Source organism: Populus euphratica, unplaced genomic scaffold (assembly GCF_000495115.2).
Source record: "Populus euphratica unplaced genomic scaffold, PopEup_1.0 scaffold76.1, whole genome shotgun sequence".
Lineage (NCBI taxonomy): Eukaryota > Viridiplantae > Streptophyta > Magnoliopsida > Malpighiales > Salicaceae > Populus > Populus euphratica.
The window spans coordinates 558,567-572,550 of NW_011499890.1; the positions used below are offsets into that span (position 1 = coordinate 558,567).

Consider the following 13,984-nt stretch of genomic DNA (forward strand, 5'->3'; position numbering starts at 1 on the left):
AACAAATATCTTCTCGTTCAGATAAACAAATAAATATCTCTCTCTCGTCGATTGATTTTCGGAGCTTTAGGCGCGACAGGACACGCACCTTGAGACAGGCGATGACTTGGAATCCTTCAGCATCAAATTATAGTGGGACGGCGGCGTTTGATGTCAAAAAGTGCTGGACAAGAAAAGAAGAGTCAATTCTGAGAGTCTGATGATGCCATGATGGGCTTCGATCAGCGAAGTTGGAACATGCTCAAAGCCTGCTTCTTGATAAAGGACCTAAACCCAACAACTTGGGAGATGGAGACTCAAGTCTTGTTTTGTTTCGGGAAAGGAAGTGAACAGACAAAAAAAACAAAAAAATACAAGGAAACGTGTCAACGGTTGAGGAACTGCAGTCGTCGTGAAGTCTTCCTAAATATTCTGCTCCATCCTAATCTCACTCCTAACAAATTAACAATTACCCTCTTGATAATCTTGAAATTCTGACAATGTAATGGATTTGTCACTCTATTACCTCGTAATTCCCTTGATGCTGGATTCTGAAGATACGTCATGTTTCATGTTGTAAGATCACGGATCTTCAATTGGTTGTGCCCAGATGGTAACCTGCACCGTTAATATTGTTGGAGGGTAAAGAAAATAATTACAAGTTCAGAATGGTTGGAAACGACTCAGAAACACAACCATGGACTAATTCATTACTTTCCCAATTACACAGCCTAGGCTTTACAGAACAGCAACAGAAAAATTCTGAGTGATGCAATGCAAATCAAGCTTGGAAGACAGAAGATTGTTTTGTGAAATTCCAATAACTCTATTAAACAAGAAGAAGTAATCTGGTCACTTTATGACTTACAATCCCTGAGCATAATCTACCAATGACAGTTAGAAAGGGAGGGTTCAATACAAGTTCAGAACACAAAGAGGAGCTTAATCTACCAGAGCTTAGGTGCAACCTAGTCTAGCTCATCTTTCCACCTACCTCCATAAAGGAACGGAGCTACTGCATGGATATTAACATCTGAAACCTATTCTTTAAGATTTTACAGTACCTGATCCGTGAATCCCTTTTGATTGTTAACCAATATAACGAGAAAACCTGATGTGTGCTCGACTGCTTAGCTTGGGATACAATTAGTCAGTATCGCTATCTATATCTGGAAAGCTATACTCTTTGTATCCATCAATCTTGATTAACAACACTCCTTGGTTTTCTTCACTCCATTCAATACCTTCATTCTCCAGGAGTCTTGTGACCTACATTCATTAAACAGAAAAGTACAGTATATTGTCAATGCAGGAGACCTAGATGATTCAGCAGGTAGCTTTTGCATGTCAGAAACTCTTTTCAGTTCTTCCATCTCAATTTTTCCCAAAGTCAAATGTTGTCAAAGATGAAAGAAGAAAACTACAGAGGTAAAGCAGTACACTGTTTTTCCCATGTGACAAATCAACATGAGAATTACAAAGGCTAACCCATCATGTTACAGAATAAACAAGGCAATTGCTACTACACTAATCAGGAGCCAAACTAATATGGGAATATTCCCACAAACCCTAGAGAAAGGCCCTCTTACTTTTCCTGACACTGAGTCATCCTATTCAAATTTAGCTAATACAAGACAATAGGACATGGATTTCGTTTTGTAATTCATTGCCACAGTTCAGAACGTCAAACCTTGTAAAAACAATTAACTAACTTTCCAATGTAAGATAGCAAATTAACTGGAAGTGGGATGGTAGGAGTCCATACCGCTTGTTTGACTTTTGACTTTCCCAGACCACGACTCCCACATCCTGTGATTACTCTGAGAGTTTGAATTGCTGGGACCAGACCACACATGTTAATCACAAACAGCAAAATTGAATATCGAGGTAAGTCTGCATAGAAATAAGGAAGTACAGGAAGATGCTTACAGCGCACATATGTTCCAAATAGAAGATGAAGTTTCAAAAGCCTCATTGCTTGTTTGACATGTTGCCCATGCAAATCAATTGTCAAGACATTCGTTATGCCCTTGTTTCTGCAGAATACTAGCAAATCATGGTCGATATACAACAATAAATGTAGAGTTGGAAAAGTAATGAATTATTTCATGCACAGACCTAGCTTTAAAGATATCCTGGCTTGCCTTTTTATCTGCCTCCTGTGCCAACTTAGTTTCTATCCTCCCCTGTCCAAATCAAAGATAGCAAGTCAACAATTTATGGCACAAATTTCACCAGTTACATGTACATAAATATCCTGGGCATCTAAATTGTAACCCACCAACATAATTGCAAATACATTCCAACAGCATTCAGACCCAGCCCATAAGTAAAACGAAAAAGGTGGGTGATGGTTACTAAAGAAAAGTTGACAACCACAGCTTACTTGATGACCCTGTTTTGACAAATTTGTATGACATGCAAGACATGATTCTGTGCCTTTAACAAGCAAAAATTCAAAACCAAATGAAATAATGGAAAAAACAATCGCCAAAAAAAAAATCAAACCAAAAGATTTATATAATTTAAAAGGAGATGACATAGTAAATGCATCTTACAATGTTTTATCACAATATCACTAGGAAAAAAAAAACATTAGAATTTTTTTCAAAAAAAATTGGAAGATAGGCTAGGCAGTCCAACAATAATAGGACTCCTTATCACTTTCAAATAAGTAATAAGTTGTCAGTGGAAAGAGAGAGGGGATGAGGAAGACCTAAGATAACATGGGGGAAAGTGATATTTAAGGATCTAAAATCCCTCGAATTGGAATGGATTTGGTTTATGATAGAGCTAGATGACATAAACAAATCCATGCAGCAGACTCCAACTAGATTGAGGATGAGGCTTAGTTGTTGTTGTTGCTGTAGGCTAGGCAATCCTACATCAATTATTTAGAACCTTCTCCATGACTACTCAATTCATTTCATGCATCAGACACTGACTTTTTAGTTTACAAAAGTAAGAGCTCATCATAATGGATAAATCAAGAAGAAGATGGAATATGGATGTTGACATTAAAAATATTCTTCCCTAAAGCAGCTGACTCACCTGATCTGATAGGTAAGCTGCATGCCCCCGTTCTCCCTTTGAATACGCTGCTGCAGCCTGAAGATAAGTTTATCTTCCATCAGAAACAGATTTTGTTATAAAAAAAGAGAGACCTAAATTCTTATATGGTATCTAATGTTGTGGAGCTTGTAAGTAGGTAATCTTCTTACTTTTTGATAGTACGAGGCCCTTGAATTCCAGTGTTGCTTTGCAGATTCTCTAAGAAGATGATATTCTTCACCATTGGCTACAATTCATAGAGAAGTAATTGTAAAGAAAAAGGAATGATGAAATTTAATCATCCATATATAACAAGACATGGTTGTTTCAAGTTTTTTTTTTTTTTTTTTTGTCAATTGCAGGTGTGCTGTCTGCAGAGTAGATTGATAAATTGCAAAATGGTAACAGAAGCAAATCAAAAGTGGACAAAGAAATGATTCTACAATGCATGAGAACTACAAACAACATGAATAAAAATTAATGTCAAATACCATAGTTATTCTGCTGAGCATCAATAGATGGAAAGACATCAACAGCAGGCCCCAGTGATTGCATTTTCTTTACTACATTCCTCCAATTCATTGTGCTTGGTTCATGTTCAGAACTCATGGGAACATTGAACAAACATTCCAAAACCTTTTGAGGGAGATTTGACTCATTGCTTATTGGGGTAGTTGAAGATGGAGCTTTGAAACTGGTAAGGGCCTGATAATAATTCCTAAAAAGGGAAAAACAAGTAAGCTTCTGCATTAGGTGCTTTTTACAGTTGATTCAATGACTAGTTATCTGTTCAAGTGTATCTCAACAAATGATTTCTCTTTAGCAATTTGTAATGATCCATATTCAACAATAGCAGTATTCATGCTCTATTGAGGTCAACAGTTTCAGAAGCCTTCAATTATCATCCTATCGTCCGGGAAGTGACGATTAACATTCTGCATGAGTTTGACCTTCTCTTTTTCTTTCCTTTTTCATTATTTTGAGAAAAAGAAACAGTTACTCTCAGTTGCTGCTGAAAATCCTATGCTGTAATTACATCCATGCTCTAGACATTGAATTTTGATTAATATTACGCTTAAATTTCTCAATAAAAATGTGAAACATCTGATTAACATTGACATTAATAGAATGACTGAGTACATCCAGCAAAGATGTTAAGGTTTTTTTTTTAAAAAAAGTTGAATCAACATTAAATGTAGGACATAATAGTTAAGAATGTTAGATGAGAATCGACAAAATATAAATGGAGGCTATGATCCACTGACAGGAAAAAATACATAACCTTCCATTTAAAAGGATAACTGTTCTACATCTTTTATCAGTTCTATTCATACTTGCAGTTAAAAGAAATGCAGTTTTTAATATAAAATAAATATCACCAGATTAAAAATTAAAAGAATACAAATTTAAGATGTGGGCCAGCAGAACAGAAGAGACCTCCAATCCTTTAACCATAAAGAAACGTTCTTTACCACCACAACAGTTTTACTATTACTAGCTTAAAGCTTAGGGAAAATTTTCAACAAGAGAAATGCTAGCAACACTCACTCTGGCGTTCTCTATTAGACACTTGGCCAATTAAAATATACACATCCCACTTCTTCATTCTAATAAAACTGGAAACTGCACATAGTAGATTCCTATGTTAACAAGCGATACAAACCCACATTGACGTTTAACCTTTTCCAAAATTTAAGTTATACTACCTAATTTTGTTCTAGTTTTCTCTCCTTCACCTTTTCTCTCTTAAAACTCCCCATAGCAGATTCCATTATTTTGGTTGATAATTAAATGTACCCGTTACCAACAACTTTTGAATCCTGTAAATTGGTTTACTGGGTTATTGCAGGATTTTGAAACAAGTCTCCACGAATTCTTTGATATAGATTGAAATACATGTGTTTTTTCATGAATAAGCTAAAATTGGATTATTGCTGAAAGAAATTTGCTTGTAATATCAGGATTTATGCATTTTCTGCTGGTAAAGCTTACAGATTAATCAACCTCATTCAGGTTATTTATTTTCTGGGTTTTTCTTCTCTTGGTCAAACAAATTCAACTTAAATGCTTTCAGACAAGGAAGATTCAATATTTGATTTCTTTCATCTTGTATAACCTGCAATACTACTATTAATATAATTATCTCTATCTAGTTTAATTAAAAGAGCTCTTAGTTGTTCCAAAACAATAAGGAAACATGAGATAAATTATTTTTGCAAAGTTGAAGAGAAATCTGAGGTTGAAAGACAGATTCTAAGGTAAAAGTAGTGGTTTCAAGGATGAGACTTCATACTTCCCAAAAAATCATCTTGTTTATGCTTTTTATTTAACCACAGTCAGTTACTACTTTTACAAGGGAAGAGAGGTGTGATGTGGACGTTTTAATTGTCCGAGTGTCTAATAGTGGGTGGCTGGGTGCTAGAGCAAGTGATGCTAGCACCTCTTGCAACAAAAAAGCCCAGAGAATGGCTGTCCCAACAGTTGTTTGTTAAAACTTTAATCAAGAGAAATGCTATGATTATTAGGCACTCAAAGTGTAGTTCACCTTCACTCACATAAAAGTGGAACCAACAGGTAATTATCATTTTCGTGGGTGAAAGAACAAGACATCAGGAGCACCAAATAATTCCTTGCAATACTACTATTGTGACTTAATAGTTACTCCTGAAATATGGCAAATATGGCCCAACACTCATATCCACACCTACCCAAACATGCACAATATGCATATCAACATGTAAAAAGCAACTAGTTGAGCAATGGTGGTAACAAAAATAACAACAGAATGGATTACCTGTAACCACAGCCCCATACACTATCCTGAAGTTCACTTTCAGAAGAATGGGAAGTGCAATCAGAAGCCACATCAGTTGACTGTTGAAAAATTAAAATGATTACTATATATATAGTGAAAACCAAAGCCACAAGTTTCCATATTTTGAAAAACAAAAACAAGTCATCACAATTAGAAATTTTTAATACGTATAATTTGCAATATTGTTTGATTAAACAAAATAACATAGGAAGAAAACAAATAAAAACATATAATTCTATATCAGCTGTTGAATCCCTAGGCTATAATGCCCTAGATTTACCTCTTTGCAAAACACCACAGGATAGCTAGAATGCTGAAAGAATATAACTAGGGCTCTTTTCTAATAAAAAGGGCATGGTTAATATTTGGTTGTTTGTTAACGGCTAGAACTGAATGTAAATCAGTATTTAAGTGGAATAGCATTGAAAATTCAGTGTGATTGTCGTGAAAACTATCCATTTAGAAGCCTGCATGCTAAAATAATGAAGACAATACAGGGACATAGAAAAAGAACAAAACAGAAGGATGGAGTTTACTGCATTTGTGAACAAATCACATAGAAGACACCTACAGAGATCAAAAAAACAAATGGGATAAGAATATTTCACAAATTACAAATGCACCATAGACAAACTCCTTACTTTCAGAATCAATCATCCTAGTGTAAAAGAAAGAAAGAAAAAACCTCATCAAATTCCAATTCTAGCAGTAACCTTAAAAATAATCATGTCCTCAACAGAACTACTCCAGAAACAAACACCTAAGAGCTTCTTATAACCTTGTGAGCTTCCAAGTATAATGCTTAAGACCAAAAAGGCTAGGGAGAGAAATCAGTTTTAAAGCACATAAAACAACCAAAAGTTCCCTTGAGGAAAGGAATCGGCAGTGTTACAAGAAATGTGGGTTAGCCAGCATTTCCAACAGAATAAACAACACATACAGTAACACTTACATTGCCACTGCGCTCAACATGAAATCTGGCATCTTCTTTATAGTTTACAGAATCTTTAACACGTCTACCACTTCTTGACTGTTCATGGGAGCAAGCAGATAAATCAAGCAACACATTCAACGCCTGAAAGATAACAAGCATATGAAAACATAATTCATATTTTAGAGAATCAGTGCTCCACGGACATAAAAGTAGAATAGCGAGTTGCAAAAGCAACAAACTATCATTTCAATAACCAGCTCATTTTTTCAGGAGATATGAACATTGGTAGATTATAACTATGATGACTCTGGGCTTCATGTGCTTTACTGCAACCAAATAAAAAAAGCATTGGTAGATTATTCAAAGAAGCATAATTATTTTCCCTCCAATATGAACATCGTATAGATGCTGAAGGCAATGGAAGTAATCCTGGTGTACAGAGTGGTGAAGGAAATGGAGATGGTACTTTCACTAGGAGTGATACTATGAAAAAAAAAACCTGACCCCAAATCTAAAAATATGAACAAAGTCCAAATTACAATTTCCTTACCTTTTCAACATCATATCCGCACTGACCTGCCAAATCAGGATCTCAAGTCAAGTGTTGTCCAACGATAACAAATTAATCATGAAATCCTTTCCACTAACTAATAATAATAATAATGAAATCTGTATATACACGCACATCATGATTATATAGCCCGTTACCAACATGATTAAAATACACACACAAACCTATATAATAGATTTGAGATTCCTCTAGTTGAGTAAAACGGTGGTACAAATAAATAACAAAAAAAGTCTTTAAGTAAGAAAAATCATTAAAAACTGCAGTTGAGAACTTAGTTTAAATCAGTGAAACTAAAAACAACCTCAATACTAACTTCTATGACACTCAAAAGCATCGCCTCCCAATCCCAACCCAAAAACCTCAAACTCTTGAACATTTAGCAGTCACCAATCAAAATATATGAACGCCAAGGCCAAACATTAAAAATACTCCCACGAGTAACCAGGATAAAACTCTCCAGTCCCACATGTCAGTGGATAACTTTTACACCATCTACTTCTACTATCTTCGTATCCAATCAAAGCACATTAGGGAAGTACATTGGACACCAAAACGAATTCATACCAAAGCTACACACTCCTTTATCCCAACTTTTATTATGCGTTTCAATTTTTCACAAGAACATCAACCAACAAATCCACATTTACAGTTCACTTGACAGAAACCAATCATTCAACTAATTTAAAAAAAAAAACTCCAGGGCTAAAGACAAGAAAGGGTCAATACGTACAAAGAACATCTCTAACAACACCCATGCTGAGCTCACAATCATTACCAAGCATCGAACACAAAAACTGTTCCGCCTCTTCTTTCTCCACAACACCATTCCCAAAGTCCTTTGCTTTCATAGAATCCCTCCTCGGGCTGGCCTTAACATACTCCTTCCCTATAACCGTCGAGACCGTCCCCGTAACCGCCAAAACTCTCTTCTGCTTGTTCCCTCCTCGAAACCCTTTCCTATTCACCAAATTCCCCTCCAAAAACCCATCCCTTGAAGCCCAACTCGAACCCGTGCTACTACTCGAGCTCGAACCCAAACCAAAACCCGATAAACCACTCGAAACGGAACTTGTCGATGGATCCTCACTACTTTCCATCAAATTCTCCAAAATCTGCGCCGCTTTGTTAATATCTCCATTCGCTTCCCTATAAGCCCCTTCGGCTTCTCCTACAGAGATCGAGTCAAAAGCTTCCATTAAAGCCTCAACTACTTTGGTTCCTTCCTGTCTCTGCTCCAGATTTTGTTGCTGTTGCGATTGTTGACCCTGGCCGCCGTCACTTGCGATGGGTTTAGAGGCACGCGAAGCGGATCGCTTCTTCTTCTTCTTATTGTGTTGTTGCATCATATCCTAGGGTTTCGAGATTGAAATTAGGAGTAGATCTAAGAGGGATTGACGATTTCGATTATTTGAGGAACCCTAGATTATGGGAGGAGAGAAGGGGGGTTTCGGGCGAGAAGATAAAGAAGAGGTTCACTGCAAATAACCGCAGTAAGAGTGGGGGAGGAAGGTGGAGGTTGAGGGAAAATTCACGTCGGTTATAGAGGCATGGCATTCGCATCACAGAATCTCTGCTATAGCGCGTTTCCTTTGGGTCTGTTTCTTTTGAAGGCTGTGTTTTGACCTCACGCTCTTGGAACAGCTCCTTGAACACACGCTCAATTATTGTCTTGACTCCTTTTCTTTTATGGATTTCTTTACCTTTTCTCCTGCTTTAATTTATTATTTTATTTTTTTTCGGAAGTTGGATTTTGAGAGTGTTGTTGGTGATGCGATTAAGGAATAAGGATGACCGTTGTCTGCCTCCTCCTCTTTCATGGTTTTTGGTAATATCCAAAATCGCAAACATTTGATTATGAATTCCACATTACTCTAATCATGATCATTGATTATCTATTATTTTATTCTTGCTTTTTCACATGTTTTTCAAAATATTTTTTTAATGACTTTACTCTTGAAAAAAATTATTAAATTGATGTCATTGTTTATTTTTTTATTTGAAATCAAGTTTAAATGCATTTTAAAAATATATTTAACTTGAAAAAAACATTAAACTGATTTTTTAGTGTTTTTTTTATGGGTTTCATGTGTTTGTGTTAGAATATATTTTCAAAATTTTGATATCTTTTAATCTAAAATTACTTTTAAAAAATATATTATAGCAAAATATCAAACAGAAGTAAAAACCTATTTAAAGATAATATTCTTGCCACATCTAGTGCTTTGGATTAACAATATTTATGGGACCATTAAAGTTGGCAACAACCCAAAGATATAATTTATTTTTTAAAATATTTTTAAATTTAAGAAAATATTAAATCTTGATGTTACTGTTTATTTTTTATTTAAAAATGAATTTAAAATTATTTTTAACTTGAAAAGCATTAAATTAATGTTCTTTAGTGTTTTTTAATAAATTTCATATACTGATATTAAAAATAAAAAAATATTTTAATATATTAAAAAAAAAACATTTTTGAAAAGTAAAAGAACACACTAAAGGTAAAGATAAAGCCCATTGAAAGATAATCAAAGTATTGTGGCATGTTATTGCTGCCACATCTAGTGCTTCAGAATAACAATATTGATGGGACCATTACAATTGGCAACAACCCACAGGATGTCGATTTGAGAGCAGCAGATCTCCACAACGTGGCCATCTCTTTCAGCCGACAGCTTCAAAGAAAGAACAAAGCTGGACCAGTCATTTTACCACTACACGGATCGAAGGACGAACCTTCGATTGCAGGAGCACACGTTTTAAAACTAGGAAAACTCGAACTACATTTTTGGTGCTAGATGATCCCGTGTTCAAAGTTCCAAACTTTAACATCAACTGATGACCCAAAATTGGAAAATCGTCGTGCCGTACCGACGTAGATAAGAAAGATAGCCTTACATGCTGCTATGCTATACAGAAAGAGACTTACCCAACAAGTACAGTATATAGAAACTTTCACCGGTAGGTTTTATTACTTTACTAACAGCTTTTATTTGGATTGCTCTTCTAATATCAGGCCAAATGAGAAACAACAGGCGCTCAGTTGTAAAGAGATATCTATGCTAGCCGATTTATTAGATTACAACAAAAGAACAACGTCAAGGGGAAGAGCAGATTCGTGCCCCAACCACTTCATGGTTTTCCTTCAACTGTTTGAATTGGTTCTTCATACACAGAGTTAACCAATAATTTAGCCTGCCCCGTGTAATGTGGAATAGGAGTCTGCTCCGCCTCCTTGGGAGAATTTGATGGAGTCCACGGACGTGCTTGACTGGAACATGGGGGTATTAATTTTGCTGAACCAAGGGAAGCGTGGAACTGTTCATGCCCAACTGGCTTCAAGAACTCCAGCTCATTATCACATCTCTCACAATGCAGACACTGCATTTTCCTTCTCTGCACCTCATCCTTCACTCTCTAGAAAGAGAAAACAGAAGGAAATAAAAATCCTCAACAAAGCATACCCAGCTTATTGCAAATAGAGATCGAAGATATGGCAGAATAGTGGTGAAAGATCATGCAATTCATTTTGTAGCATTGAAAATATTTTCCTACTGTGGTTCTTTCATTTCAAGTGAGAGGGGGGATTGTTGTGGACAAGGAAAAGCCTATGTCTACCACCGCTACCATGCAAAAATTTCTACAATACCCCACACTATCTCTGCCTTCCCAAAATTTAGAAAATTATTTGCCGTGGTTTCTGATCCAAAGCATCCACCCTGTTTAGAAAGCTATTAGCTTAACTGATAGTAAAAAAGTTCAAAAGAAGCAGATTCCTAGAAACCAACCACGTCTGTCATGCATATTGGGAAGAGTCCTGTCATAATCACAAAATTTCATGTATGCTTGAAAGAACAACCATTTCATTTCAAAAGCAAATAATATAAAGAGCAGAAGAAATGCTCTCCACTAAGATTCCAATGGTCAAGCAGGAATGAAGTTTAAGAATACTGTAGTAACATGCCTGATAAGACTTTTTTTTTAGAGACTGGTTCTAGATTATTACTGGCAAATTATTAGAATCATTGTCTTTATGCCAAAAACTGCTACTACAGTTAATCTACTCATCTTTCAATAGGCGCATAACAAATCTTCAAATCAATTAGATTACAATAATCAACTTGTATGTAAGCCAGATAATCACCATACGCTAAAAAAGTCAAACATAGAAAGTGTCTGATTCTCTAGCATTCTGATATAACCATCTTCTTTCAAGTAACTTGATGATCTACCCAAGAAGAACCAAGTTGGTGCATTGCTTCATGTATTTAAAAAAAAAAAGCTATCATCCCTTTCCATATCTACAATCTTTTTTTTTTAATTAACATGGGTGTCCAAGCTAGCTTCTGCTCACCTCAACTAATTCTACAAGCCCTGAAATTAACAATCATATAAGCCTCTAGTGATCCTAAAAGAACTCAAACCCGTGATCAATGGGGAGCAAACCCAAGGCTCGACTAGTTATGCTACGTTCCATATCTACAATCTATTGATACTAAAAGTGATGGCTTCAGTCTGCAGCCTGCCCTACTACTGAATTATACGGAATTTGGGGTCCAGCTATAAGCTAAGATTCTTATAAAAATCTTTTGAAAGAACCCACATTTATTCTCTGCAAAAGATTTCAAAGGCAATGATTTCTCAACAAAAAGATAGCTGTTTACAAATTCCCTCTCCAGCATTATGCAGCCAATGTTCGTTCCGAAAATTCACACCCAATAGCAACTTATCCCACTCATTTATGATTTTCAAAAGTGATTTTTGTTTCCAACTTTCTCATGACAATATCAAACAACTTCCAATCAAAAGATATATTCCACAACAGAGCAAAAGCATCAACCAGCAACTAAAGCATCAAAACAAACTCCCATAGCAACAAAAAAGGTAAAAAAGTTAGGAAACAAACCTGCAACAATCTTGAATCAAACTTAGGCAATCCAATTTGTTCAACAGTGAGAGAACCAAAAAAGTTCCCCAACAAAGCAGCATCAGGCACAGCCAAACCTTGAACCAACCCCGCCACAAACCCGCCTAAAAAACTATCCCCTGCACCGGTCGGATCCTCTTGATTCGCCGAAAAGGGTGAAATCCTCAACTCCCCGTCTTTCCAATACACTTTACAACCATCTTTCCCTTTGGTCACCACCACACAACACCACTTCCTCACCTCCTCCACATCCATAAACACTGCCTCCTCCGATGACGCCTTCAAAACCCCAATTCGCGGCAACATCGAATAAAATCCCGTCTCCTCTAACTTTACAAGCTTAACAGTACCATCAACACTATCAAACACCCTGATTAATGCTTGAATATCAACAAAAACAGCATCACACATCTCAATCATCCTCTCAAGCGTCTCGGGAAGTATTTCCCCGCCAACACCAACTGCCATTCCAAAATTGGACCTCACATCAGGAAGATCCGATGCCAGAATCGGGTCACAAGCACAGACCCGTTTCAAGACCCGATCTTGATGACCATTCCCATCAATACCCAGATCAAAATAAGCATGAAAAACTGTAGTTTTTGCAGTAGGTATGACAATTGGGGTATAATCAACTGGGTATTTAAAATCTTCCCCGACTTTTGAAACCAAATTACAAGGAATCGACATTCCATTGACAACATTGGAAATGAAAGAGGCTGCACCACCGAGTGATTCGGCTTTGACGGTGTTGTCTTGGATCAAAACATCGTGGCAGTAATTGCCCACAATCAAAACACGGGTTTGCTGCTGTTGGGTTTTGTGGGCTGCTGCTGCTGCTGTTGTAACCATTGTCGTGAAGTCGATGTAATTGTTGATGGTCTGCAGGTCATGAGAGAGAGAGAGAGCTAAACTAGGAAAGATCATGAGAAATGAAGGAGTGAAAAATAAATGGACAAGAATGGGGTGTTTCGATTATGTGTCGAAAGAAAGAGGACGCGCGCCAAACATAGAGGGAGAGTTTGAGTGGCTTTTTCTCCAATTCCCAAGAAGAGAGAAGTCGCTGTCTGTTTATTTTGGTGGGAGGCGAGGATGGAACTCCCTTTGTCTTGAAGCGCTCAAATATCGAAAGGCATTGATGCAGGGTAGATGATGATGGTGTTGTTATTAAATTCTAGTGGGATATTGAGAAATGTGTTCACTCTCGATAAAATTTTCCTCCTGGATATTTTTAATTTAAATTTTATTCTTTTCCTTTCAATGGGGGTGTTTGGAATGTGATTCTATCATGTTTTTGGAAAAAAGAAATTAAATGTTAATTTTTTTTATTATGTTTTTGGAAAAAAGAAATTAAATGTTAAATTTATTTTTTATTTTTATTATTATTTGATATGCTAATATAAAATATAAATTTTAAAAAATAAAAAATATTATTTTAATATATTTATAAATAAAAAATACTTTAAAAAACAATATTTATCATATTCTCAAACAACACTTAAACTAATAAATTTTATTAATATATATATATATATATATCATAATGACATAATGATATAAAAGATACATATTTCTTGTTGTATGGAGTTTTTAAGTTTATTTTGTGATTTAAAAAATATATTTTTTTATAATGTGTTTTTAAGTTTATTTTGTGATTTAAAAAGTGTATTTTTTATCATATTTAAGACTTTTCTAAAAAGAGGGTTT

At 35.7% G+C, this 13,984-nt stretch overlaps 2 protein-coding genes across 2 annotated transcripts; both read right to left on the reverse strand.

Moving 5' to 3' along the window:
• Positions 1-727: 727 nt before the first annotated feature.
• Positions 728-9,010, reverse strand: LOC105131046 (smr (Small MutS Related) domain-containing protein). Its single transcript, XM_011033815.1, has 11 exons — positions 8,081-9,010; positions 7,330-7,355; positions 6,798-6,920; positions 5,825-5,904; positions 3,522-3,748; positions 3,201-3,277; positions 3,031-3,087; positions 2,098-2,165; positions 1,909-2,015; positions 1,745-1,815; positions 728-1,248 (listed from the first exon to the last, which is right to left on the reverse strand). The coding sequence occupies exons 1-11, from the start codon at positions 8,694-8,696 to the stop codon at positions 1,126-1,128; spliced, it is 1,575 nt and encodes a 524-aa protein (XP_011032117.1). The 5' UTR covers positions 8,697-9,010; the 3' UTR covers positions 728-1,125.
• Positions 9,011-9,847: 837 nt separating this feature from the next.
• MIK (pfkB-like carbohydrate kinase family protein) lies at positions 9,848-13,462 on the reverse strand. The gene is made up of 2 exons (XM_011033816.1): positions 12,257-13,462; positions 9,848-10,767 (listed from the first exon to the last, which is right to left on the reverse strand). The coding sequence occupies exons 1-2, from the start codon at positions 13,202-13,204 to the stop codon at positions 10,483-10,485; spliced, it is 1,233 nt and encodes a 410-aa protein (XP_011032118.1). The 5' UTR covers positions 13,205-13,462; the 3' UTR covers positions 9,848-10,482.
• Positions 13,463-13,984: the final 522 nt, after the last annotated feature.